This window comes from Camelus bactrianus, chromosome 6 (genome assembly GCF_048773025.1).
Source record: "Camelus bactrianus isolate YW-2024 breed Bactrian camel chromosome 6, ASM4877302v1, whole genome shotgun sequence".
Classification (NCBI taxonomy): domain Eukaryota; kingdom Metazoa; phylum Chordata; class Mammalia; order Artiodactyla; family Camelidae; genus Camelus; species Camelus bactrianus.
Genome location: NC_133544.1, coordinates 473492 through 500608, shown reverse-complemented (window position 1 = coordinate 500608; position 27117 = coordinate 473492). Strand labels below are relative to the sequence as shown.

At 52.8% G+C, this 27117-nt stretch overlaps 1 protein-coding gene and 1 gene segment (V, D, J or C); both read right to left on the bottom strand.

Annotated features, from left to right (window-relative positions):
- LOC105062021 (uncharacterized) overlaps nt 1-27117 on the bottom strand; it is a 113813-nt gene that overhangs the window by 61789 nt on the left and 24907 nt on the right. The window lies entirely within an intron of this gene.
- Nucleotides 15057-20817, bottom strand: LOC141577836 (immunoglobulin heavy constant delta-like; the record flags this gene model as incomplete). The annotated part of the segment is given in 2 exon segments: nt 15057-15857; nt 19968-20817. Coding segments are annotated over 2 exon segments (1098 nt in total), but the record flags the coding sequence as incomplete, so codon positions are not given.

Sequence of the window (27117 nt, the reverse complement as noted above, 5' to 3'; positions counted from 1 at the left end):
GCTGTTAAGGAGAGATTTACTACATCATTTTGCCATTCATTTTCTATGTGCCTTATAGCCTTTTTGTCCTTAATTCACTGCTTTACCATCTTCTTTGGTGTTTAGTTTACTTTTTTTGTAGCAAAATCCTCAACTTTCTTTCTCATTTATTTTTGTTTGTGTCCTATAGCTATTTTCTTTCTGGCTACCAGAGGGGTTACATTTAATATCCTAAAGTTATAACAGTCTAACTTCAATTTATACCAGCTTAACTTCAATCATGTGCAAAACCTCCTCTTCCTCTCATTGGTTGTTGATGTCACAAAATTGCATCTTTATATATTGTATGGCCCCAAACATAACCTAACTATTCTTTTAAATGTATTACTCTTTCTTTTTATTGTTTTATTCATATGTAATTGATATAACATTGTATTAATGTAGCAGATTAGACTTTCAGATTATGTGATAAACTACATATGGAGTTACAAACCAAAGTTGCAATAATACTAGCTTTAAGACTAATGAAAAATACATTAGTTATTTAAACCATGTAGAAAACACCATGTGGAGTTACAAACTTTGGTTACAATAATATTAAGTTTTATAATTTCCCATGTATTTACTTTTATTAGGATCTTTATTTCTTCATGCAGCTTTAAAAAAATTGAAGTATAGTCAGTTATAATGTGTCAATTTCTGGTGTATAGCATAATGTCCCATTCATGCATATACATACACATATTCATTTTCATATGCTTTTTCATTATAGGTTATAAGATATTGAATATATTTCCCTGTGCTATACAGAAGAAATTCGTTTTTTATCTATCATATAAATAGTAGTTAGTATTTGCAAATCTATAACTCTCAATTTATCTCTTCCAACTCTTTCCCCATGGTAACCAGAAGTTCTTTACTATGTCTGTGAATCTGTTTCTGTTTTGTAGGTAAGTTTGTTAGTGTCTTCTTTTCTCTTTTTTTTTTAAGATTCCACGTATAAGTTGTATCATATGGTATTTTTCTTTCTCTTTCTGGCTTACTTCATTTAGAATGATGATCTCCAGGTCCATCCATGTTGCTGCAAATGGCACGACTGCATTCTTTTTTATGGATAAGTAGTATTCCATTGTATAAATATACCACAGCTTCTTTATTCAGTCATTTGTCAATGGACATTTACATTGTTCCCATGTCTTGGCTATTGTAAATAGTGCTGCTGTGAACATTGGGGTGTATGTAACTTTTTTTTTCAAACATTTTTTATTGAGTTATAATCATTTTACAATGTTGGGTCAAATTCCAGTGTAGAGCACAATTTTTCAGTTATACATGAACATATATATGTTCATTGTCACATTTTTTTCTCTGTGAGCTACCATAAGATCTTGTACATATTTCCCTCTGCTATACAGTATAATCTTGTTTATCTATTCTACATTCTGAAATTCCAGTCTGTTCCTTCCCATCCCCCACCCCCTTGGCAACCACAAGTTTGTATTCTATGTCTATGAGTCTGGATTTTTTTGTATTTATATTTTGTTTTTTGTTTTTTGATTTGTTAGATTCCACATATGAGTGATCTCATATGGTATTTTTCTTTCTATTTCTGGCTTACTTCACTTACAATGACATTCTCAAGCATCCATGTTGCTGTAAATGGCATTATGTTGTCATTTTTATGGCTGAATAGTATTCCATTGTATAAATATACCACTTCTTCTTTATCCAGTCATCTGTTGATGGACATTTAGGCTGTTTCCATGACTTGGCTATTGTAAATAATGCTGCTAGGAACATTGGGGTGCAGGTGTCATCCTGAAGTAGGGTTCCTTCTGGATATATGCCCAGGAGCAGGATTCCTGGGTCATATGGTAAGTCTATTCCTAGTCTTTTGAGGAATCTCCACACTGTTTTCCATAGTGGCTGCACCAAACTGCATTCCCACCAGCAGTGTAGGAGGGTTCCCTTTTCTCCACAGCCTCTCCAGCATTTGTCATTTGTGGACTTTTGAATGATGGCCATTCTGACTGGTGTGAGGTGATACCTCATTATAGTTTTGATTTACCTTTCTTTGATAATTAGTGGTATTGAGCTTTTTTTCATGTGCCTGTTGATCATTTGTGTTTCTTCCTTGGAGAATTGCTTGTTTAGGTCTTCTGCCAATTTTTGGATTGGGCTGTTTGTTTTTTTCTTATTAAGTCATATGAGCTGCTTATATATTCCAGAGATCAAGTCTTTGTCAGTTTCATTTGCAAAAATTTTCTCCCATTCCGTAGGTTGTCTTTTTGTTTTACTTATGGTTTCCTTTGCTGTGCAGGAGCTTGTAAGTTTCATTAGGTCCCATTTGTTTATTCTTGCTTTTATTTCTATTGCTTGAGAAGACTGTCATAGGAGAAAATTTTTGAAATGTATGTCAGATAATGTTTTGCCTATGTTTTCCTCTAGGAGGTTTATTGTATCTTGTCTTATGTTTAAGTCTTTGATCCATTTTGAGTTGATTTTTGTGTATGGTGTGAGGGAGTGTTCTAGCTTCATTTATTTACGTGCTGCTGTCCAGTTTTCCCAACATCATTTGCTGAAGAGACTGTCTTTATTCCATTGTATATTCTTTCCTCCTTTGTCGAAGATTAGTTGACCAAAAGTTTGTGGCTTCATTTCTGGGCTCTCTATTCTGTTCCATTGGTCTATACATCTGTTTTTGTACCAATACCATGCTGTCTTCATGACTGCAGCTCTGTAGTATTGTCTGAAGTCTGGAAGAGTTATTCCTCCAGCCCCTTTCTTTTTCCTCAGTAATGCTTTGGCAATTCTAGGTCTTTTGTGGTTCCATATAAATTTTATTATGACTTGTTCTAGTTCTGTGATATATGTCCTGGGTAATTTGATAGGGATTGCATTAAATCTGTAGACTGCCTTGGACAGTGTGACCATTTTAACAATATTGATTCTTCCAATCCAGGAGCATGGGATATCTTTCCATTTTTTAAAGTCTTCTTTAATTTCCTTCATCAATGGTTTATAGTTTTCTGTGTATAATTCTTTCACTTCCTTGGTTAGATTTATTCCTAGGTATTTTATTATTTTGGGTGCTGTTTTAAAGGGGATTGTTTCTTTACTTTCTTTTTCTGTTGATTCATCGTTAGTATAAAGAAATGCAATTGATTTTTGAACGTTAATCTTGTAACCTGCTACCTTGCTGCCTTTCTCTCAGCCACTTTCTAGTTTTCCCTATAAGTGTAGTTGCCTTTGAATATCTTAGTTTTTGACTTTTGGTTCCTAAAAGGGAAAAAAGAGAAAAATAAAGATGAGAAAAGAGGAAGATGAAGGCAGTTTCAGCCCTTTAAATCCCCTGGAAGTCACTTCAGCCAGAGAGTTGTCTTACAGCAATGAGGTAGGTACAACATCTGTGGTCGCCCTCCTCTTTATTGGCACCTCTGTGATCAGAAGTAGCAATTAGTGATTGGAGCACAGATCTCTGATATTTGGAGGACTGCATCCTTTTTGCCACTCCTGGTTTCTTCAGAGCTGCGTGCAAGTTGCCCTGGGAATATGTGCACTGTTGTCTGCCATAGGAATGGGGCTAGGGTTTGGTTAGCTTCTTCTGTGCTAAGAGACAAAATTGACCAAAAATTAACTACCATGTACTATGCAAGACTTTATCTGTAAGTTGCAAGCCTTCAATGGACTTCAGAGTTCCAAATGTTTATATGACAGATTGTGCCAGTGCAGCTGTCTAGGTGCTTCCTACTCTCCTATCTTCTTAGACTTATCTCCCCTCCCTTCTTTTCAGCCAAATCTCCTTCACAACTGCCTGTCTTGATGAAGCACAACACCTTCAGACCATCTGATAGATTCAGAGGCAAGAGCCTTGCATAGACCTCATTGACCCCCCTTCAGGGTCTTTGGTCAGTGACTTCTCTCTAATTCTACAGTGGATCCCTCAGGACTTTACTCGCCCAACTTATCCCACAGTTGTGCAGAATCTAATTCCTCATATCATCTATTCCATATCACTCCTAGTGACCCTGCACTTCCAAAAGAGCCCTAACTGAACCAAATGATTCACTATATGTATTTTCTTGTGTGTACACACAAGGGATTCACTCTAGTATTTGTTTGTGAGTGAAATACGAAATTATGCAACATTTGAAAGCAATGGTAGGTAAACTTTTTTCCAAACTGACTTTTTCAACGTGACTTTCCAGCAGCAATGCTTCAAAGAGTCTGTGGATCTACATCCTAACACCTGGTATGGTCAGACGTCTTAGTTTCTGCCAGTATCATTTTACTAAGATGATAATTTATTCTGTTCTTGATTTGATTTCCTTCTGATTGTTAATGAAGTTGACATCTTTTTACATGATTATTGGCCTAATTTGGTTCTTACCTCTGAAATGTCTATTGATGTCTTTTGGCCAGTGTTTTCTATTGGGTTATTTGTCCTTTTCTCTTGATTTGTAGTAGTTGCTTACATGTTATTGATAACATTCCTTTGTCAGTTATAGGTGTTGCAAATATATTTTCCCAGGTTGAAACTGGTCTTTTCATCTTCATTAAATGCACTTTTGTAAACAGTCCCTTTGTAAAGAAACCGTTCTTGAATTATCATTATGGGACATAGGTAGCAAGGTAGGGTGCACCTTTTGCAATATAGCTTTTGAGAGGCATGAGAGCAGTCATAATTATAAAGCTGGTGGAAAATGTGGTAACTATAGAATAGTGGGGTATCTTGGTTAGTGTTGAGTGAAATTGAAACAGTAAAGAAAGAAAATGTCAGCCTTGGGTCAGCCCCCAATCTCCCACCTTCCTTGTAAACTCAGGGAATAGTGTGAAAATCAGAAATCCTCCATGATAGTGTTTAAATAGTAACCATCTCCTGCAGCCAGAGGGTAAACAGTACTGAAAATTAGGCCCAATACTTAATTGTTAGAGTAGTAGGATTACAAAGAAGGTTGAACTCAAAAGCTCCAAAGCTTCTTCCACTAAGAAAGGGCACAATAGTGAAAAAACAGGGCCCTAAGACCTGGATGAGTACTTTTGCCTGGGGTCTGAGGCCATGCAAAAAATGGAAATGGAGGTTTAGGCTATTCTGGCAGGTGGAGAGCACTGTCCTGCAGAAGTGCTGGCTAGGGTGGAGGGAAACACAAAAAAAGACATGATGAAAATCATTAAAGGCTTAATTGTACTATTGTTACACCATAACTAAATATTTTTGGCTCTGAAAATGTGTTGTATCTTCCTTTATGGCCATGATACAGTATAACGTGTGAATGTTTCACAGGCTCAGAACAAGTGTGCCTTCTGTAGCTGTTCTTTCCAAGGTCTGCATATGCCCAGCAGGTCAAATTTATAGAATATTTTGTTCAAATCAAGTGCATCATTTTTAGTATTTTGTCTGCTTGTACTATAAGTTACTAAAAGGTAAATGTTAACACATTACACCATAACTGAATTTACATAATTCTTCCTCTAGCTCTGACAATTTTTAAATTTTACATTTTAAAGCTCTGTTTTAGGTGCATAAACATTTAGAATTGCATCATCCCTCTTAATCTCCATTAATGCTTCTTGCCTTACAGTCTGTTTTGTCTGAGATTACCACAGTGACAGCAGCTTTCCTTTGACTAATATTTGCATAGTATGTCTTTTATCATCCTTCACTTTCAACCTTTCTGTGGCCTTGTGTTTTGTATTTCTCTTTTGTAAACACTATTGGGTTAGCTTAATCAGCTTAATATTTTATATTACATTTATATTATATGTAACATATATAAAATATTATATACATATATTTCAGCCCCCCCAGAAAACTTTGGGCATCTTAGTCCATTTGTATCTGAGTCATATTTGAGCTTACTTTACTGGAGCTCACTAAGCTTCTTGGATGTGCAGATTCATATCTCATCGAATCTGGGAAGTTTTTGGCCATTACTTACTCTCTCTATATATCTTCATATGTTGAAAATGTGAATTCTAACAGATGCATACAATCCAGCCCCATATCACATGATCCATTCTAGTTTCCTTCCTTTTGATCTTTGTAACTCTCTTCTCTTTTGTCTATGCTTCTCAATATATTCACTTATTTCATCAATTCCCTTGTGAGCTACCAACCTCCCCTCCATGCCACATAATGCTTTCCTCTCTCACTTCAGGTTCTGAGATTCTGGTCAGTCTAGTCTATACCCTCAGCCAGGTGGAGCCCTGTCATCTTGCTTCAGATCTTACTTCCCGCATCAGGCCACCCTCCCCACACACACAGGGCCTATTCCAGGCCTCTGCCACTCCCAACCCCACCGTGCACACATTCACGTTGATCTGCTCGCCTAAGAGCTTCACCTAAATTGCACAGGAAAGGAAAGCATACTGGGTCTTGCAGTGTCATCCCAAATTCATGTCCACCTAGAACCTGTGACTGTGGCCATATTTGGAACAGCATCTTTGCAGTTATCATCAAGTTTTGATGTGGCTGTACTTGAGTAAGGTGGGCCCTAAATCTGATATGACTAGTATCCTTATAAGAAGAGGAAAATTTAGACCCAGAGACCCAGAGACAGGGAAAACTCCATGTGAAGATAGAGGCAGAGATTGGAGGGTGCATCTGCAAGCCAACGGATGCCAAGGATTGCTGGCAACCATCAAAGGCTAGAAAAAGCGAGGAAATCTCCTCCCTTAGAGACTTCAGAGGGAGCACAGCCCTGAGGACATACTGGTTTCAGACCTCTAGCTTCCAGAACTGTGAGAGAGCGGTTTTAAGCTACCCAGTTAATGGTACTTTGTTATCATAGTCCCAGGAAACTATAGCTAAGGAGAAGGGAAAAGAATAGTCATTTTCATTTCTGAAGGATGGTTTCCCTGGCTTATCGGTGGTTTTATTCAGCACTTTGGACAGAGCATCACTCTCCTTGCTTCTCCTGTTGTGACATCAGCTGTCCATCTTATTGTTGCTCCTTTGAAGATAATGTAAGGTTCCCCATTCCTTCAGCTGCCTTCAAGATTTTCTCCTTTAGTATTCAGTAGTTTTATGTTATGGATGGGTGTGGCTTTCTGCGTGTGTGTGTTTTATTCTGTTTGAACCAAGGGGTGGTACCTTTCCTTAAGTTTGGAAAGATTTCTGCAATTACCTCTTTATGACTGTGTCTTCTCTTCTCTCTCACTTTCTCTAGGACTTTAAGTACTTACATGTTGGACTTTGTCAGTGTACCCACTCTTCTTTTACTCATGCCTTTGTTTTCTGGTCTACATTATAGCTCCTTTCTTTTGTTTCAGCTTCTGGTTTACTAATTCTCCAGCTGTGTTAACTCTGCTTCTAAATCTGTCTGTTGAGTCCTTAATTCATGCAGTTGTACACATTAGTTCTAAAATTCCAAATTTTTTCTCCCTACCCCTATAGGATTGTCAAAATTGCTGCTCAGTGTCTCAACTTTATTCTAGAATCAGTAAAAGGATTTGGGGAAAAAGTGGCTGCCAGGTTTGAATCTCTGAATTTCAGTCTCCTCTGGCTCTCAGTCCCGTGATTATTCATGACTTTGTTAACTTGTCACTACCTTCAAGAAGATTCTAAAAGTACTTTTCCAGCTTTTTCTAGTATTCCTCAATGGGAAGGTTGGGCCACATTACCCGTATGCCCTTAACAGAAGCAGACATCTGGCATCTTTACAAAAATGACTTTCTGTTTGCTACTGGTTAATAGCAAAAAGCTTGATTTCTGTATATTGGTATTGTAGCAAGTTACCTGTTATTTTTAATTATTATTTTTATGTATTTTTTTGGATTTTTTCTACTTAGAAAGTTATCATGTTTTAATATATTTTTGTTCTTATGGAATACATCAATACTTCTAGTACACAGTTGCTTCCAATTTCCCTCTAAGAAAAGAAATTCAAAGATTTTTGGTAGATAAACTTTGTCAGATCAAAGAATTCCACTGTGTTTTAGTTAGCAAAAAGTTTTATATCTTGAAAGAGTATACATTCTTTCAACATTTTCTCTCTGCCTTTAGGATGATCTTAAAATTCTTCTTCTTTATTATGAACATGCTTTGAATGACAATAATAGATTTCATTAGGTTAAACTATCCTTATATTTTTGGGATAAACTTGACTTGGACATGGTGAATTATCTGTTTTTTCATGAGGTTCAAAATTATTTGTTAATATTTTCTCTGGAGTATTTTTATCTGTTTCATGAGTGAGACTGTCCCATAGCTTTTCTTTTCCATGCTTTCCTTTTCTGATTCCCAATCAGTGTTATATTGGCTTTATAGAATGAGTTGGATGTTATTCCTTCTTCTTCACGTTTTGATAGTTTTTTAAATAAAATTTGAATAATACATTTTTTTTAAGAACTTGAGGAAACATGGCCCTGGTATTTTTATTTGAAAAGATTTTAATCTACTGCTTTAATTTATGTAATAAATAAAAAAAAGAAGTTTAATAAATATGGTACTATTGAGCTTTTCTATTCCTGAGTCATTTTTGATAAGATACTGTCCTAGGATTTAAAATTTTTACTAAAAACTAGTAGAATAAATTTATTTATTATTTCCTCTTATTACTTTTTCATCAATAACTAGTTTTTAAAAAAATATTTTTTATTGAGTTATTGTCATTTTACAATGTTACATCAAATTCCAGGGTAGAGCACAATTTTTCAGTTATACATGAACATACATACATTCATTGTCACATTTTTTTTCGCTGTGAGCTACTATAAGATCTTGCATATATTTCTCTATGCTATACGGTATAGTCTTGTTTATTCTACATTTTGACCTCCCAGTCTGTCCCTTCCCAACCCCCACCCCCTTGGCAACCACAAGTTTGTATTCTATGTCTATGAGTCTGTTTCTGTTTTGTATTTATGTTCATTTTTTTTTTAGATTCCACATATGAGTGATCTCATATGGTATTTTTCTTTCTCTTTCTGGCTTACTTCACTTAGAATGACATTCTCCAGGGGCATCCATGTTGCTGCAAATGGCGTTATGTTGTCATTTTTTATGGCCGTGTAGTATTCCATTGTATAAATATACCATTTCTTCTTTATCCAGTCATCTGTTGATGGACATTTAGGCTGTCTTGGCTGTTGTAAATAGTGCTGCTATGAACACTGGGGTGCAGGTGTGTTTTTGAAGTAATTGATTTTTTTTGGCTTATATGATTATCTCCGTTTTTTTTGTGTTTATTTTGCTGTTCTTTTCCCAACTTTTCAGTTTGGGCTCTGTATTAACTCAGTGCTTTCTGCCTCACAGACATTTAAGGCTATGGACTTCTCTTCTGATTTGACCCGTGAGCTGCGTGTAGGAGCCCATTTACCCCTTCGCCGTGGTTGTCTCTCTCACTTGCTGCACTCTTGGAGATCTTGATACCATGACTTTAGTTTTTTTCAGTTTATCGGTGGTGCAGTGGACATCAGGCTTCACAAGTAGGTTTGTGTTCGATGAATGTGCATGCTCTGTGCTGCTGGTGTCGGCTTGACTGGGCTGGTGGACTCTGCTCCTAGGTCTGGTGTGCCCTGACTTTTGCATCCGCTCGCCCCTCCCTCCTCCTTCTTGAGGCCACTGTAGCCAGGTCTTGGCCATCTTGCTGTTGAGACTGCTCTTGGGAGGCCCCCTTGCTCCCTGTCAGCCTTCCGGAGACACGCCTCCGGAGCATGCATGCAGTGGACCAAGTCCTTCCTTGGCACCATGTGCAGAGTGTCCCTGCACATGATGCCCTCCTTCTAGCCCTGTATCTTTCTGACTCCTGCCTCTGACCCTGGCTGCCGAGTCCTCCCCTCCACCTGGTGCCACACCTTGACTTTGGCTCCCTTCCATGCACCCTCCTTGGTGTCCCTGCTAGTCCTGGGAGTATCAGCCACAGCGCCATGTGCAGTCCTGGATTTACTCCTCCTCCTCCAGTGACTTCTTCCTAAGCCCCAAAGCCCAGGTCCAACAGCAGCGTCCACTCCCACATCTATTCCTGCGTATGTAATTGGCAGCTTGAACTGGCCACACTGAAGGGAGAGTTGTTGACCCCAGAGCTCAGTGAATGGCACTGCATTCATGCTGTGATGCAGGGGATCTCATGGGTGCGACTTCTCTCTGCAGACCCTCAGCTCCATTTTCAGGCATATGCATGATCTGAGCCCTTCTCTCTGCTGCCACTGCCCATGATCTGCCTCCTGCTACTCCCCCAGCAGGACTCCTGCACAGACCTCTAGGGCCCTTGACTTAAACCCTCCCTCCAGTGCAGCTGACTTTCCAGTGCAAGATTGAAACACCCCCCCGAACCCAAATGCCTCTGGGAGCATCCCATCACCCCAGAGCAAGGCGTGAAGCTTGAACGGGCTGGTATGGCCTCACTTTGTCTTCCCCACCTCCTCGTCCCCAGTCTCCCAGCTTCTGATGCAGCCCCACTAGCCTTCCTGCTGCTCCTTGAACTTGTAAAGCACATTTCTGACCCAGGACCTTTCTGCCTTCTGCTCCTTCTGCCTGGATGTGCCTCCCTGATGCCTGCAGACCCTTCATCTGCCAGGACAGCACCTGGCACTGAGGTGTCTGTCCTCGCCCGGCCTCCTTGTCTTCGGTAGGGCATTTGATCTGTGTCCAGTTGTGTTGTTCCTCTCCCATCAGGGCAGTGGTGCCACAGAGCAGTCACACTGCACACTCCCACTTGGATGCCTGCTTGGCACATGGTAGGCTGCCATGAACAGTTGTCACCTGAACTGATGGTCAGTTGTTTAAAGTCACTACTTTGATTATGTGTGATGTCTAACAATTTCATGTTTTATTGGCTATTTGTTGTTTACAAACTACTGGAAATGATCCCTCCACCCCCACTTCCACTGAAAACTTCTTATAGGTCAGATTTGTCCCATTCATTGCATTTTTTCCAACGCTCATTTAGTTGGACTTTCTGATGGTTAATTTTATGGATTAACTTGGCTAGGCTATAGTGCCCAGATATTTGGTCAAACACTAATCCAAAGAGTGAAGGTATTTGAAAAATGTGTTGATATTTAAACCAGTAGACATTGGGTAAATCAGATTGTTCTACATGGGTGGGCATCATCTAATCAGTTGAAGACCTTAAGAGAAAAAAGAGTGAGGTTGCCTGAGGAAGAGGGAATTCTGCCTGCAGATGGCCTTTGGACTCAGACTGTAACATCAACTCTTCCCTGGATCTCTGGACTGCTGGCCTGCCCTGCGGATTTTGGATGCTCCAAGCCTTCATGATCACAGGACCCAATTCCTTAAAAATCTCTCTTTCTCTCTATGTATATATCAGTATACACACATACGTTTATCTGTCTGTCTGTCATTTCTGTCTCATACATCTACTCTTGGAGAACCCCGACTACTGCAGACTCTTTTTGATGTTACTCACTTTGCCCACTCTCTCTCCCACAGCATTTAACTTTTTGTTTGTAGAGACTTTATCCTCATAGATTTAAAATTTTTTCTTTCTGTAGGCAAATCTCTCAATGTCACTTTTAAACTTCCTGGCCTTGGTGTCATTCTGAGAAAGCACTCATTCACCCCAGTGGAACGCAGACAGGTTCCCGTAACTTCCTCTGGCCTGCTTACCGATTTGCATGCTGCTGGTTCCGACTTTACTCTTGTCCTGACCTTGAGGGCAGAGCCGCTGTCCCTGATCTTCCTGTCCCCCAACTCTCTTTTGAGGTCTTGTCCCAGCCACATGCCTTCCAGAATTAACTCAGTCAACACGGGCCCGGCTGTGGACCAGGAATGAACACATTCCTTGGCTGGAGATCACAGCCTGGTTTCTGCCCGGGTCCTGGGAGGCCTCAGTCCACAAGCCTCAGAGGGCAGGGCTGGCTCGGAACCTCCCCCAAACACTGAGGGAGGGTATTCAGTCGTGCCTCACACAGGTGGCCGGGGGGTGGGCTCCACACCAGGGGACTGGGCTCGTCAAGCCTTGATTTAGGGGCAGGAGGGCGGGTGCGTCCTGTTTGTCGCCAAAGCTGGAAACAGATGTTTCTGCCCCGAGAGGAGGGTGCCAGGCGCGTGGGGTCGTGGTGACTCGGGTGAGCTGCAGAGCATGCAGGACCAACGGCCCGGGGCTGGGCGGAGGCCAGTGGCTGTGCTGCCAGGAAGGCCACAAGCAGTCTTGTGAGGGGAAATGGCTGGCCCCAGGGCCCCGGGCTGTCACACGCCTCTGGCAGAGATAGACTGGTGGTTCTTGAAGATAAAAGAGGGTCTGCTGGAAGGCCCCCTGGGTTTTCCTGTTGAAGAACTGAGTGAATGGCCCGGCTTCCACCCGACAGGCTGAGGCCCCGGCTGTGGTTGGAGGGGCTCTCGTGCTTTGCGTGAAAATGTTTCCTGGGCAGAAAGAAACTCAAATACAGGCTCCTTGGGCCAAACCAGGCACCCTCCATGCTCAGGGAACCTGCAGGCTTTGGTGTCTGGCCTCCCTCTGGCCTCCCTCCCGGCCTCCTGGGGCCTGCAGACGGGACTCCACAGCGCAAACCCTTGGGGCTGTGGAATTGGGGACAGCTGGGTAACAGTGACGATCGCACGGGGGCTCCTGCAGTGAGGGCCCTGTGCATGCCCTCCTTGGAGGCTCTGAGGCCTCTCCCCCCAGGCAGGCCACCCTTTCCTTCCTTCACACCTCCCTTCAGCTGTTGCTCTCGAGGGACTTCAGGTCCTGACTGGAGGCAGGCAGTACCCAGGGCCCCACAGGTAGTGACACACTGAGGAAAGTGGGGAGCGAGCATGGACCGTCATAAGCAGGTGGTGGGGCCCTTCTGGGCCCTGGGCCTGGCTGGGTCAGTGGGGAGGCATGAAAGTTTTGATTTCACTCTTGTTGTAACAAGAACCCATCACTGGGTTTGAGCTGGGACTCCCAGGACAGATTCAGGTTTTAAAAGACCCCCCTGGCTGTGGGCTGGGGGGTGGGTGAGCCTGGAGTCTGGAGCTGGTCACTTACTGAGATGGGGCAGAGTGGGCCACGGGTTGCTCTCAGAAGGGAAGTTGCATGGCACACTCCACTGGGCCTGTCTGTCCCGGGAGGGCCCGTGACCTTGGGACTCGGGCGCGGCCCTGACCTCCGTCGCTCAGTGAGTGTTTGCTGGCACTACTGCCCATGGGCTCTGGTCCACGTGTTGGGGCTCATCAGGGAGATAAAACCCTGTGCTCTTGGAGTTAACCTTCTAGGTTTCTAGGAGGAGAAAGAAATGACCAACTAGCACAATGCGCACGTGAAACTTGGGAAGGGCTGGAAGGGGCAGAGGAAAGAACTCGGAGCGGGGGTGGGGGGGTGGGGGAGGTGCGCCGTCGTTCTGGGCAGGGCCACGGGGCAGGCTGCAGGGAAGGACTGGGAGTGCACGTCCAGAGGCCGGGAGAGAGGTCTCTGTCAGGGGACAGCCAGGCCGGAGGCTCTGACGATGGAAGGACGGGAGGTCAGGGTGCGGACCCATGTACAAATTTCGGATAAAATGTGAGGCCCTTTCGGGCAGCGGGCGAGCTGAGCCCTCATCGGCGATCTCGCGACAGGGCCACCTCGCTGCCAGGCTGGCTGAGAAGGCTGCAGCGGGCGAGCTGGGATGGGAGGCCTGGAGGATGTGACTGAGGCCCTGCAGACACGGCCAGCCCCAGGAAAGTGGGCAGAGCTGGGGCAGGTCCGCTGCTAGACTGGGACGAGGTGCAGAGAAAGATGGGAGTCCATTCAGAGTTTGGACCTGAGCTGTGGGAAGGATGGGGCGCTCTTGCTGGGATGGGGAGGACGCAGGGGACGGGCTGCTTCTGGAGGGACCAACGGTGCTTTCCTTGTTGCGGCCACTGCAGCAGATCCCCGCAGGCACTTACTTGCCTTCTCACCGACTGGAGGCAGGAGCCTGACAGGAGCCTCGCAGGACCTCAGGCACGGGTGGGCGGTCCTCCGTCTTCGCAGCCAGCAGCGTAGCCTCCTGCCTTTATGTCACCCGCCTGGCTTCTCCTTGCCGGGGTTCCCCTGCCTCCCTCCTGCGAGGACCTTGTGGTGACACTGGGCCCGCCCAAGAAGCCAGGGTCTCCTCATCGTGTCAGGATCCCGGGCTAAGCACATCTGCCCGGGCGCCACTCGCAGGCTCCAGGGATCAGACCAGCAGCCTCGCAGCCACGTTCAGCCTGCCATCTGGACGGTCAGCTGCGGGTGTGCTGAGTGTGAGACGTGTGGCCGCCCTCCCAGGCCAACATGTGGAGTAAGGGCCACATTCAGGGATGGGGTGGGCGTGGAAGCCACGAAGAGGTGCTGCTGGGTCACAGGCTGGACTGGGGGACGGGGGGACGGTGTGGCATCGGAGCCAGACTAGGAGTAAGACCCGGAGTCCGAGGGGTGGGCAGGCCGGAGAGGGGCAGCCTGGGCACCGACCACTGGTCTGCAGAGTGGAGGCAGGGAGGCCGCCCGAGGCTGGCACCTGCACGGTGCCCTCCTCGCTGGCCTCCCTGTGCGTGGCTGGCCCCTCACCTGGCAGGGAGAGGAAAGACTGCAGTGGACCAGGGCCCGCTGTGGGGGCCCTGGGGACAGCAGGAGGCCGGAAGTGACCAGCCACTGACCAGTGACCAGTGCCAGGGTCTCTCCAGGTCCTTTCAGACAGCACTTCACCAACTACTCACCCCACTCTACGTGAGGGGGGCTCTCACCCTGTCTGATGGAGAGAGTGGGTGCGAGGGGGGTCTCAAGGGCTGCCCAGCTGTGCAGACAGTGAGGGGTGGGCTGGACCCCCCCCAGGGCTCTGTGTGCCCAGCCGCTCCCGTCTCACCACTCAGCGCCGCCTTCTGTGTGAGCGCCCGTGTGCTCGTGTGTGTGTTGTGCGCGGTGTGCGTGCCCGTGTGTGGGCACAGACTGCACACGGGTGTGCTTCGGAACAGGCCCCTGTGTTTGCCTGTGTTTGATGTGGGGAGCGGGGCCTCTCAGCTCTGCCGGCTTCTGCACCATGGCCGCCCCCGCTGCTGCTCCGACCCTGCTGGCAACCCATCCTGCGTGTGTGTGGATTCTCCTGGATGTCTGCCCTCAGCCTCCTGCTCCTCTGACCTGGGAAGAGCCAGACTGCTGGGACAGAGAAACAGGAGGCAGGTGAAGTGAGCCAAAGCTGTTTATGGGGCGGGACAGTGGGTGGGAAGTCAAGGGGGCTACAGTCAGGACAACTGACTCTGGGGGGAGAGCCTCCTCTCTGGTGGGCTGGGCTCTGCGTGGAAAGAGGAGAGCCAGGGCGGGCGGGGTGCGAGCAGAGACGGGGCTGGAAGGGCCCCGTGCACAGGACGGAGTGCAGGCTGGGCCCTCTCTCCTCTGGCAGCTTCCCTATCCGCGGTGCCGGCGTCTGCTCTCTGGGGCAGCTTCGCCCGTGGCAAGAGCCCAGTGTCAGGAAGGGGCTGGTGGGTACAGGCTGCAGGAGAGGGGGCACCGAGAGCAGGGTCCCTGGAGCACACGGCACAGCTGGGGCCTTGCTTCTCTTGGAGGACAGGGTGCAAGCTCCCGTGTCTGGTCCCCTCCTGCCAGCTGAGTCAGGGCCCCCCATCCCAGGCGAGTGGGTGTGGGGTGCCTGTTCTTCTCTAGGGGGGCTGCGGGTGGAAGGAGGGGTGCAGCCCTACAGCTGAGAGGGTCCGGGTGGCCCACCAACGGCCCAAGTGTTCCTCCCTCTCCCTCAGGATCCCCGGGCGGACGGCAGTGTCCCCTCAGCCCTGGACGCAGGGCGCTGGCTGGTGGGCGAGGGAGCTGCCCACCCGGCCGGGCGGGGTCCTCGCCCCACCTTAATGGAGGGGATGCGGCCGCTGTAGACCAGAGTCACGAGGAGCCGGGCCGGGAAGGTTAGCCACAGTCGGTTGGTGTCCTCCAGGCCAGAACAGCCACTGCCACGCTCGCCGTGGCTCTGGGAGGTCCAGGAGGCCAGACCTGGGGAGGAGCAGGTGCCGGTGAGAAGGTTGGTCCTGCGCCCGCCCCAGCACACGGCAGGCAGCTGACAGCCAGGGCCTATGCTAGGGGTGCCCTGCCGTCCCCGACCAGCATCTGAGAACTGCCTTCTCCCTGCCGGGCTGCGCGGGGCGCAGGGAAGACGCGGACGCACGGGGGCGGCCCAGCCGGCTGTGCAGCGGCAGCCTCCCTGGCCAGGGTGAAAGCAAGAGCTGACGGTGCCCGCCAGGCAGAGAGAAGAGGGTGCGGCATCACGGACGCCCGGTATCGGGAGAGCCTGGCTGGGGAGAATGACAGGAGCCCCGGGCGCCTGCAGCGGGGTGCTCAGCGTTCCGCGGGGGAGAGGCCAGAGCTGAGCAGGGCCCAGGATCTGCTGGTGGCTTTGTCCTAAGAGTGGTGAGGAGCCATCCACGGGCTTTAAGCAAGGGCACGTCGGGACCAACCTGTGTAAGGGGAAGTCATTCCTGATGGAGACTGGAGCGGGCGCAGGGCAAGGCAGGGTGGGAGGGACGTGTGGGCGTCCAGGCCCAGAGCGCACGCCGCGATCCGGCGGGAAGGCCTGTGGGCAGGTGGGAGGTGCTGCGTCCTGGGACCTGTCACATGTCATAGAGTTTTCCAGGTATTCATTCTGTGCGTGGTTTTTGCGGGTCCACCTTGTGTTTGACCACAGCTGCTGGAGGTGGGGTCCGTGGGTGATGCCAGCTGGGGACCACTGGCCACAGGGCACGGGGGGTAAGCATGCAAGTGATGTGTGCATCAGAAAACTTTTTACAGCAGTCTGTTGACTCTCATAAGAAAACACCGGCACGTCTTGGTTTCTGTTTCACTTTTCTAGTATTAATCCCCACTGTGCTCTACGAAGGTACTGGTCCACGATTAACTGGGAGAATTAAAGAGGCCACAGTCCTGCGGCACGGAGAACTTGAAGGAGCCTGTTCTAGACGCTTGGGATGCAGTGGCGAGGGGCCCGGGGCCCGTCCGACGGCGAGACCCAGGGACAGCCCCCCACGGACGTGCTCCGTCCAGGTAACGGCCAGGTGCACGGGTCCCCCATGACCCAGGCCTGGGGGGCAGGGCGTCCTCTCAGACACACAGGGGAGCTCGTGTGAATGAGAAGCGCGAGTCCGCTGGCTGAGAAGGCGGAAAGACTTTGGACGGGAGACGCGGCGTCGAGAAGAACTGTAGGTGGGAGGAGTCATGCCCCGTTCTCGCCTCTCGAGAGGGACAGGGCAGGTCGGCGGGCAGTCCCTCGGGCACAGTCCCGGAACCCCTGGGGCAGGGCCTGGAATTTCTTCTTAGGGCACAAGGAAGCCGTGAGGAGCGTTTCAGATGAGGGAGCAGTGACACGACCAGATCGCGTTTGACTCCAGCACCCGGGCCCCCGGGCTGTCACTCTGACGTTGTGTTTGGATTACGAGTGAGGGTTTTCTGCTTATTTGCGTCTTGAAGTTTTGATTGGATGCTGCGCGTTGTGCACAGACACAGCGAGCCTGGGGCAGCATGTGCACATGCGTCTTCCACTCGCCTCGGTCGGGCTGGGTGGCAGGAGAGGTGGCTCCTGACTGCGCCTTTGGGTGGGGTCGGGCTTTGGGCTCGAAGCTTCGTGCAAGGCTGGAGACGGCTTGCTGCCACCCCGCTCTGCTCCCAGCCGCTGCTCGCCCAGCCACGGTCCCGGGTGGGGCGGTCAGTGGGTGGGGGGGATTTTCTGGGGCTCATCTGTATCACCCGCCTCGTGCCAGCCCTGCAGACACGAGATCCTGGCTGACTCCCTCACACCCCCTCCTGTCACGGACAGCCACGCCTCTGTCCTTCTGCGGTTGGGGTGGGGACAAAGCGGCCAAGTGCCTCTTCTCCCCTGAGAATTGAGGTCAGTGCGACATCTCCAAGCCCTCAGCTCTTCAGCTACAGTTTATTTGCCGGTGTCGTTTTCTTGCCGCCTGAGTGACTGTCTTGCTACTGACTGCATCCTAAGTGGAGACGGAGCCCTGATGGGGTTTAAAGATCACCCTGGCCACGGAGTGAGGGAGGCAACACTGGCTGGGAGACCTGCAGGGAGGGGAGAAATGGCGCAGGGCCCATGGAGAGAAGCGGGAAGATTCAGGAGTCGGGGGGGCTGCCAGCTGCGAGGGTGACAGAGGGGCGAGGTGTCCTGGCTTGTCCATGGGCCTGGGCAGAGGTGGCCATCTCATGAGGTGGGGCGTGTGGGCTGAGGAGCGGCCAGGCCAGAGGGACGTTTAACCATGATGACAACCGTAGAGGGAGTGCTTGTTCTGCGGGGGACAGTGGTGGGCTGACCCTAGACTGGAGAGGGAGAGGGTGGCCTGTGGATGCAGGACGGGGGAAAGGCCACAGGACTGCCCAAGGCAGCAAAGTCACCACTGCAGGGACAGCTGGCCCAGTGGAAGCAGAGGCTGCAATCCAGCTGGGGCTGAGGCCACGGAGGACTGGCTGTGGGGCGGGGGCGAGGCTGCCCTAAGCAGGGAGCAGTTCTGGACCCCTCCACCTGTCTGGAGGAGGGGTCCAGGCAGGGAAGCCCCAGCTGCCTTCCTGAGCACGCCTCTGGGCTCAGACCTGGGGCGGGTGGTGTGGCTCTGGCCTTCTGTGGAGGGCTTCCTTCCCTCACTCCTGGAGGCCCTGGGGACTGGCCTGGCCGCCTACAGCTTCTGCCACCCACTGTCTCCAGAGTGTGTGGCCCTGGCAGGTGGATATAACTCTAGCCCCTGCAAAAGGTGGGAGAGTCTTGGGCCAAGGCTTGGGAGGCGGCCCGTCCAGACCCTCCCGGACCTGAGACCAGGAAGAGCTGGCTCTGTGCCTGGGGCGGCCGGTCTGCAGGGTGTGGAGGACGGCAGGCCGGGAGTTGGGTCAGTGTGGACTTGGCTCTCAGGGAGCCCTTGAGGGGGTGGTCCTCCCTCGGACAGACTGTGGGCCTGGTCAAGAGGCCACTTCAGCGACCGTGGAACGGACGGGCCTGAGGCGCATGAGCCCTGGCAGGCGGCCCAGCACAGATGGCGCCCGGATTGGGAGGGGCTGTGCTGTGAACACGGGTTGTGGACAGATGGTCCTGGCCCCAGATGGGCAGCCAGGAACGGGGCTGGAGCTTCAGGAGAAGATCTGCTGGGGCCCAGGCGGGCCGGGGTGCAGAGGGGCAGCCACACTCTGGGGGATCCTGCAAGGCTGGAGGGACTGTTGCTCAGCGGGTGGCCGTGCTGCCAAGCCCGTCGGGGGAGGCGCTGGGGCTGGTGCTGCTGTCTGGGCATCTCTGCTGTTGGAGGGCTGCCCGTGGCGACGGTCAGGGCTGCACGCAAGATCCCTGACCCCAGTGGAACCGGAGGCTTCCTGCCCATCCCCCACAGCCCGCCCCACTTTGCTGACTCTGGTCCCCACTGGGCATCTCCCTCTGCCTGGCTCCTTTGGTGGCCTGGGGCCTGGACCCCACCCTCCAGCTCAGGCTGCGCTGTGTGTCCTGCTCCCTGCCCGACCCAGTGTGTCCACCACAGTCCCACTGGTGCTGCGCTGGGCAGGGAGAGGCACTGGTCTGGGTCCTGCCCTCTAGCGGGGCGGCAAGGTGTCCTGGCAGGATGCCTCAGAGGGGAGGGTGAGCCCTGGGCCCCCACGAGAGCCCCTTCTCGGGCAGGTGCCTGTCCCTCTGCCCTCTGGGTGGCTTGCAGTCAAGGTCGCTGTCGAACCCAGCCCTCACTCCCAGGTGCATCCGGCTTCCAGGGTGCTGCCTGTGCTCCTGGGTGGGTGGAGACCTTGGGGGCTGGGGAGGCTCGCATGCCCCTGGAGAGCAGCTTTCTGGGGTGACTGCCCTCATGCCTAGCCCAAGGGAGGCCCCAGGCTCTGTGCCCGGTGACAGGCACACCTTGTGGGGAATGGCTGCTTCTTGGGGCCTGGGGGGCATGGCACCACCTCCCTCCCTTCCTGGGCCAGCCCGGTGTGTGCACAGGGGGACAGGTCGGTAGGGTAGCTGTTGAGACACCTAGAGGCCCCAGGGCGGGGAAGCATGCACTCCAGAGAAGGACCGGCTGGGCTCGGCCACAGCCCCACCCTGCTGCCCCTCTGCCTCCAGCCCTGTCTGTGGGGCTGACTCACCGCCAGTGTCCAGGCTCCAGCCGGCATTGAGCAGAGTCCGGGAGGCCTCATGCCCGACCACACAGGTGTAGGCTGGCCTCCCGGTGGCCCTGGGTGGCCGGGACGCGCAGGCCGCTCCAGGTGCTGAACACGGCATTCCCGCTGGGCTGGGCTGTGGGGCGCCCGGTGGCAAACCAAGAAGGGCCACTTCACACTGGCCCTCCAGCCAGGCAAGGAAGATGTCCATGGGCGGGAAGCCAGACACCTCGCACAGGAGCCAGGAGCCTGCCTTGGCAGAGGTGGGCGGGTCAGCTGTGGTCAGGATGCGGACAGTGAGGTTTCTGGGGGCCAAGGAGAAGCTGCAGGGAGAAGCCCGGTCGTGCTCAGGTGGCACTGGGAGCACTGGGAGAAGTCGGTGGCTGGAGGACAGTCATGGAAGGAGGTGGCCAGAGCAGCTGCTGGGCTGGTTGAGGTGTGGGGTGCCTGGGGCCCGAGGCCACCCTGTCTCCTGACCTGGGAGCTGGCCTCACCAGGTTCTCTCTGTGCTGCCAAAATCACTGGGGCCTGCAGGCCAGGGCTGCTCAAGGTGCAGGTGACGGAGGCCCCTCTGCCCAAGAGGCCCCGGGCAGGGCCACGTGGCTGCTCTGGCTCCGGGAACCTTCAGCTTGCTTGGCGTGTGCCTCCTTTGGGAGCCTGCTGTGAGGCTCCCTGGCCCCCTCCAAGGACAAGTGGTCTCCTGCAGGTTGTCCCCCAGCGCCAGGCAGGTGAAGGTGGCCTTGACCTGGAGCCAGAGGCCCTGCAGGGGAGGGTGCAGCAGGCAGAGGCTGGGCGGGTGGGTGTGGTTCTGACACTCCGCAGGGGTAGGGTAAGATCAGAGAGGGTGCATGGGAGTCCCTGCCGGTGGGGGGAGGGGGTGGTCCTGGGGCTGGCCAGCACCTCCTGGGTGTTTCTGGTCACTGCCCAACCCCAGGCCTGCCCTCTCCCCAGCTTCCAGAAGTGTGGTCCCAGGTGACCTCCCATCACTGGGCAGGGGTCTCACAGCCCAGGCCCTCTCTAGTGTCCCCTGCAAGTCCTTCACCCTTCTCCCCAGCTCGGTCCCCCAAGTGACTGACCTCTGAGGACAGCCTCTTTTGGGCTTCCCAGCATCCAGGCTTCTGGCTGGCGGGGCGGGGGCTGGGGGGCTGGGGGGCTGGTGGGGCTGGTGGCCGGCACTGTTGGGGAGGGGGTGACTAAGGGTGTCCTCTTGGCTCCTTAGAAGGTGGGAGCTATGGCCCCCCGGCTCCCTGGCCCCCAGCCCCAGGGGTGGCAGCTTGGCTTCTGGTAGTCACTGCTCCCTGAGTGTGCCTCCTGGCTCTGGTGGGACCCTGACTGCTCACTGCTCACGAGTGTCTGTGCTAAGGGCCCAAGGACCTTCCTCTTCTTTTAGGGCGAGAATGGACAGTATGTTATCAGGCCATAAATTTGTGACAGACCGCCTGTCAGCCAGCTTTTTCTGTAAAGTGCCAGAGAGTAAATATTTCAGGCTTTAGAACTACGCAGGGTTTCTGACCCGTCCTCCTCCTCCTTGTCCACTCCTCTGAAACTGCAAAGGCCGGGCCCAGGCTCTAGAGAGCAGGCTTCGGCTGCGTCTGGCCTGCGGGCAGTGTGACAGCTGGGCCACGTCTGGGTTGGGGGGCCCTCCTGGGGTGGGGTGGGTTGTGCAGGCCTGTTCTGAGGGCTTGGCTCATGGGCTCAGCCCACCTTGGGCGTGCCCTAAGAAGGGTCCTTTTCCACTGGAGGGCAGTCCAGCCCCAGAGCCGGAGGGCCCAATCTGTCTTCCTGGAGCTCCACCTGCTCCCTCCCAAAACTGCTGGGTGGCCAACTGGCTGCAGATGTCACAGTCAGCTCTGACTGCCGGCACTCCGGGGAAGGGGTGCGTTTGGCACACACCCTGCTGCAGGCGACCTTCTCCTCTGGAGAGCTGGCGTCTCTTGACTCGCCCATGCTTTGTGTGCCTGAGCAGACCTCCCCGAGCCCAGGGCTGGAGTGTCCGGATGAGCACAGTGGGAGCAGATTCTGGCTGGGGGGTGAGCATCCTGGCCAATAAGCCCACAGAGACACCCCAGCAGGCCACGGCTTCTTTGAGCTTCAGTGCCCAGAAGGCCAGCGAGGGAGCTGCTACTCTCCGTCTGACTGCTCCCCTCTGCCAGCTGCTTCAGCCTCCAAGGCTCAGAGTGAGGGCACGCTGCCCAGGGCGGCGACAGGGTGAAGTGTGACCCTGGGCCCCAGGTAGAGGGGCAGGAAGGCAGCTCACTCCGGGGGGTCCTGCCGTGGCCAGCTCCTGGGTCTGGCCGCCATGGCTCCCCGGCCCTTTGGGTGGCACGCTCTATTTCCGTGAGGGTTGTCGGGCTCAGCGCCGCATCCCTAGCTGCCTGTGCAATGTGTCCCCACATGAGTTCCCTCACAAGCTCACGACTCAGCTGATCCACTGGGCCAGGTGGGTCCGGTGCTGGCCACGGGCCTCCCTTTCCAGTGTTCTCCTCGCGGTTTGACTGGCAGGTCACCCGTTCAGAGAGGCTGAGGGCCGCACAGGGCATGAGGCGGCATCTGCCAGTGCCCAGCCTCCTGGGCACAGTAGGCCCCCCTCGGGGCAGTGCCCCACTTTCCTGAAGACTCTTTGGAGAAGTCACAGAGGGCTACCTGAAGGAGGCAGCTGAGGGGCCGGCAGGCAGATGAGGGTGTGCTCGGATGGGGGTCGCTAACCTAGATTCCTCATCGTGGTGCGGGCCTCTGGGCAGTCCTCTGATGGGGCCGACTTGAGGGCCAATACAGCGGTCATGGTCTGCTTAGGTGCTGAGATCAGAGGGGCAGTGAGCAGTTGAGGGTCACAATGTGTTGTCCCCTGGGTGGGAGCGTTAGAGCAGGCAGACAGCTAGATGTGAGCAGAGAAGGGGGACGCAGACCAAACGGCAGGAACTGGGCAGAAAGGAGGGGCACGGGCCAAATGCAGGGAACCACACATCATGTGAGCAGCAGGGGTCCCTGGGCAGAGAAGGAAAAGCAGGAGCCTTTGGGCTGATAAGGGATCATGCTTTCTGGGGTGACAAGTGGCCTGGAGAAGAACAAAGAAAGGTGAGGAAAGGCAGGAATCTCCAGTGTCGGAATGTGACCTTTTGCTCACTATGCCCTCATTTCAATAAAATCAGCCTTGGGGATCAGAAGTAGCCATCAAGCCCAGACGCTGTGACACTTCTGATCCAGACTAAGTGAGGACAAAAATCCCTCCTCCCTTTGGGAAGGGGGAGTTGGGATGATAATCAGGGAATACGACTCCAAGCCCTGCCCTCCCCAGTGAATATTCCACCCATTCATTTTTACACCCCGTGTAGCTAACTTGCCAAAGAAACTCAGGGCAGCCGCTCCCCTGAGCCTGCCCGCTCTCGCCTTGAGAATGTACCATCCCCCCTTTAATAAATCCTCACTTTACTTTTTTAACCCCTGTGTCTTGTCTCTGAGCTCTTTCTGGGATGAGACAAGGACCTAGAACAACGGTTGCATTTACGGACAACAAGAGAGGCTGCAGGTAAATGGGAAGAGAGGGAATCTGGGTAGGGGCGTGGCTTGGCCCCAACCCTGCCACCCAGCCCAGGAGGAGCCCGACTCACTTCGGGGGGGGGGGGGGTAACTCGCACGTCAACATTCCCCTTGGAGTGCTGGACTTTGCAAATCAGCTCTGACCCCTGGAGGACGCTCTGGGAGGGCAGGAGCACCTGGGAGGTGGCCACATACTTGCCCTCCCGCAGGACGGACAGGAAGGTCTTGATGCTCTGGCTGCTGACCGCGATGCCGTTCGGGTAGCTCCAGGAGAAGGTGATGGAGCCAGGCAGGAAGTCCCAGGCCAGGCAGCCCAAGGCCACTGGGCTCTCGTCGGACACGGGGCTCTCACAGGAGGCGAGGGGGAAGAGTGTTGGGGCAGATGAGCTCTCTGAGGACCCGAGAGGGAACAGAAGAGGAAGAGGGAGTGAGAGATGTCTTTGCACGCCCCGCCTTCCCTCCGAGGCCATGCAGCGGATGCCGGCACTCTCAGCCCCGCCAGCCCAGCCCTCCCGCCCCTGGCTCAGCCACACTGGAGTCGGGCCCTGGGTGTCTGGGCTTGGAGGAAAGGTCCGTGTGAGGTCCATCAGCGAGACTGATGCGGACTCAGCTCGGCCTGTCCTCAGCATGACCAGGTCACTGAGGTCAGCCCAGTGTCAGCCAGGACGGTGTAGCCTGGCCAGCTCAGCCCAGCTAGACCCACCTGGTTCAGCCACGGTTAACCATCCCGAAGCAGCTCATCATATTGTTTAAGTCAGGCTGACTCAGCCAGCCCATTTCTACTGGATCCATCTCATTCACCATGGTTAACTCAGCCCAGCTCAGCTCAGTTCAGCTCAACCCAGCTCAGCCCAGCTCAGCCCAGCTCAGCCCAGCTCAGCTCAGCTCAGCTCAGCCCTGCTCAGCCTGGATCAGCCCTACTCAGCTCGGCTCAGGTTGGCTCAGCTCAGCTCAGCCCAGCTCAGCTCAGCCCAGCTCAGCTCAGCTCAGCTCAGCCCAGCTCAGCCTGGATCAGCCCTACTCAGCTCGGCTCAGGTTGGCTCAGCTCAGCTCAGCCCAGCCCAGCTCAGCTCAACCCAGCCCAGCTCAGCCCAGCTCAGCTCAGCCCAGCTCAGCTCAACCCAGCTCAGCCCAGCCCAGCTCAGCCCAGCTCAGCTCAGCTCAGCTGAGCCCAGCTGAGCCCTGCTCAGCCTGGCTAAGCCCGGCTCAGCTCAGCTCAGCTCAGCCCAGCTCAGCTCAGCCCAGCTCAGCTCAGTTCAGCTCAACCCAGTTCAGCCCAGCTCAACCCAGCCCAGCTCAGCTCAGCCCAGCTCAGCTCAGCTCAGCTCAGCTCAACCCAGTTCAGCCCAGCTCAGCCCAGCTCAGCTCAACCCACCTCAGCCCAGCTCAGCTCAGCCCAGCCCAGCCCAGCCCAGCTCAGTCCATTCAGCCTGGCTCAGCCCGGCTCAGCCTGGCTTAGCCCAGTTTAGCCCAGCTGGGCTCAGCCCAACTCAGCTCATTGCAGCCCAGCTCAGCTCAACTCAGTTCAGCCCAGCTCAACCCAGCTCAGCTCAGCCCTGCTCAGACCAGTTCAGCCCAGCCTGGCTCAGCCCAGCTCAGCCCAGCTCAGCTCAGCCCAGCTCAGCTCAGCTCAGCTCAGCCTGGATCAGCCCTACTCAGCTCGGCTCAGGTTGGCTCAGCTCAGCTCAGCCCAGCCCAGCTTAGCCCAGCTCAGCCCAGCCCAGCCCAGCTCAGCCCAGCTCAGCCTGGATCAGCCCTACTCAGCACGGCTCAGGTTGGCTCAGCCTGGCTTAACCCAGCCCGGCTCAGGAAGCCCAGTTCAATCCAGTTTAGTTCATCTCAGCTCTGGCTCGGCCCGGTTCTTTCCTGAAAGCCCATGGTACCGGCCAGAAAGGGTGGGACCTCCAGACCCGCCTGGCTCAGCTAAGGCCATCTCATCCAGGAGTCCTGCACAGCTGGGCTCGGTGCAGGGTCAGTTCCTTCCTGGTGGCCCTTCCTCCTTCTCCTCCTCGGAGTCCCCCTCACTCCGGGTACCCCAGCTCCTCCGTCCCTGCCCAGGCCCAGCGGCCACGGCTCCTGAGCGGCACCAGTCGCTACCCCCCTTCAGCTGTCTGAATGAAATGCTGCCCGGAGGCTTTCAGCTCCTTAGCACGTCTTGTTCAGGAGCTGCACTGGCCACTGTCAGAAGGAAAGGTCCCTCCCTGGAACTGGCAGCATTGCTTCTTCGCGGAGAGGAGAGCCCTGGGGATCGTCTCCCGGGTGCCTTCGCCTTCCTGTGCGCTTACCCTTGGCGCGAATTCCTCCCTCCTGAGTCTAAAGTGAGTCCCGACTTGACTAAGTTCCCTCTAGGAAAATCCCTCACTAGAAATGACCAGGAAACGCATTGTACCTGAGGTTGCCACTCACAATTCTGCTCTTTATCATAAACTCTGCAGAAAGCAGAGGCCACCTTCACACACACAGCAAAGACCTTAAACCCAAAGCTGCGTTTAAACTGCGTGCATTTAAGCGAGGACGTGGTAAGGGGTGCCTTGGGTCTGTGGAAGCAGCGGGAGCCACGCCGGCAGTAGTTAGGGGGCTGTGGAGCAGCCCCCGCCACGCTGTCCTTGGCCTGTTCTTTAGGGAAAGTCAGACGTGGCCCAGCCGGACAGCGGCCCCTCGAGGGATTCACACAACAAGTCTCTGTCTCACCGAGCGGGCGTTGAAGACCGCCCTCCCCCGAGTGGAGCAGAAACGCTGCCTACGCGCTGTCCCGAGCAGGAAATCTGGCAGTGGGGCTGCCTCTCTTACCGTCTCGGTGCCTGGCCCCTGGGGAGCTCCGTGGGGTCCCTGGCATGGAAGGGTTCCTCCAGATCCATTAAGAAGACTGATTCACGGACAGCCGAGGGGCCCGGCGGCACACACCGCACCTGCCGCTCCCAGCTCCGGGTGGTCCCAGGAGACCCCGGCTGTGGCGAGGCCGGGGCCCCCGCTCCGGGGCCCTCCACCGGAGCACCTTCAACTCAGACGCTGGGTCGACCTTCCAGAACAGACCGTCCTTCTAAGGTGTCCTGCCCTTCTGATTCAGAACCTCACTGGGCATCCTCTCAATGCACCAGCTCACACGTCTGACCGAAACAGCTCATGACGGACACACACATTTCCCCTAAAACCCGTCCTCAGGTGGGCACCTGAAAAGCGGTCTTGACAAACACTGAGACGAAGGCAACTGTAGCTGAACAGCAGAGTGTTTCTTCATCACGAAGAGAAAATCGACCAACTAAAATCTCTGAACACAGTCCTTGTGAAAACAGCGCTTTGGGGACCCTGGAGGACGGTTTGCGATGAACTACCTTGAAGGATTAACGCTTTAAAAATTATACGAATGCATTGCTAAACTGCACCTCGCTATGCAGTTTCTTAAAGGTCTTACTTGGAAAATGAGTATAAATGAGCAGTTGATAAGCTAAGTCTGAAAGTTAAGCTCAAGTAGTTAAACAGGAACGAGATGCTGGCAGCCCCCAGAAGCTAGGAAGGCAGCATTGACCAGACCCTCCATCACGGCCCCAGAAGACAGCAGCGTAGCTGACGTCTTGACTTTCCTTCCAGCCTCCAGACC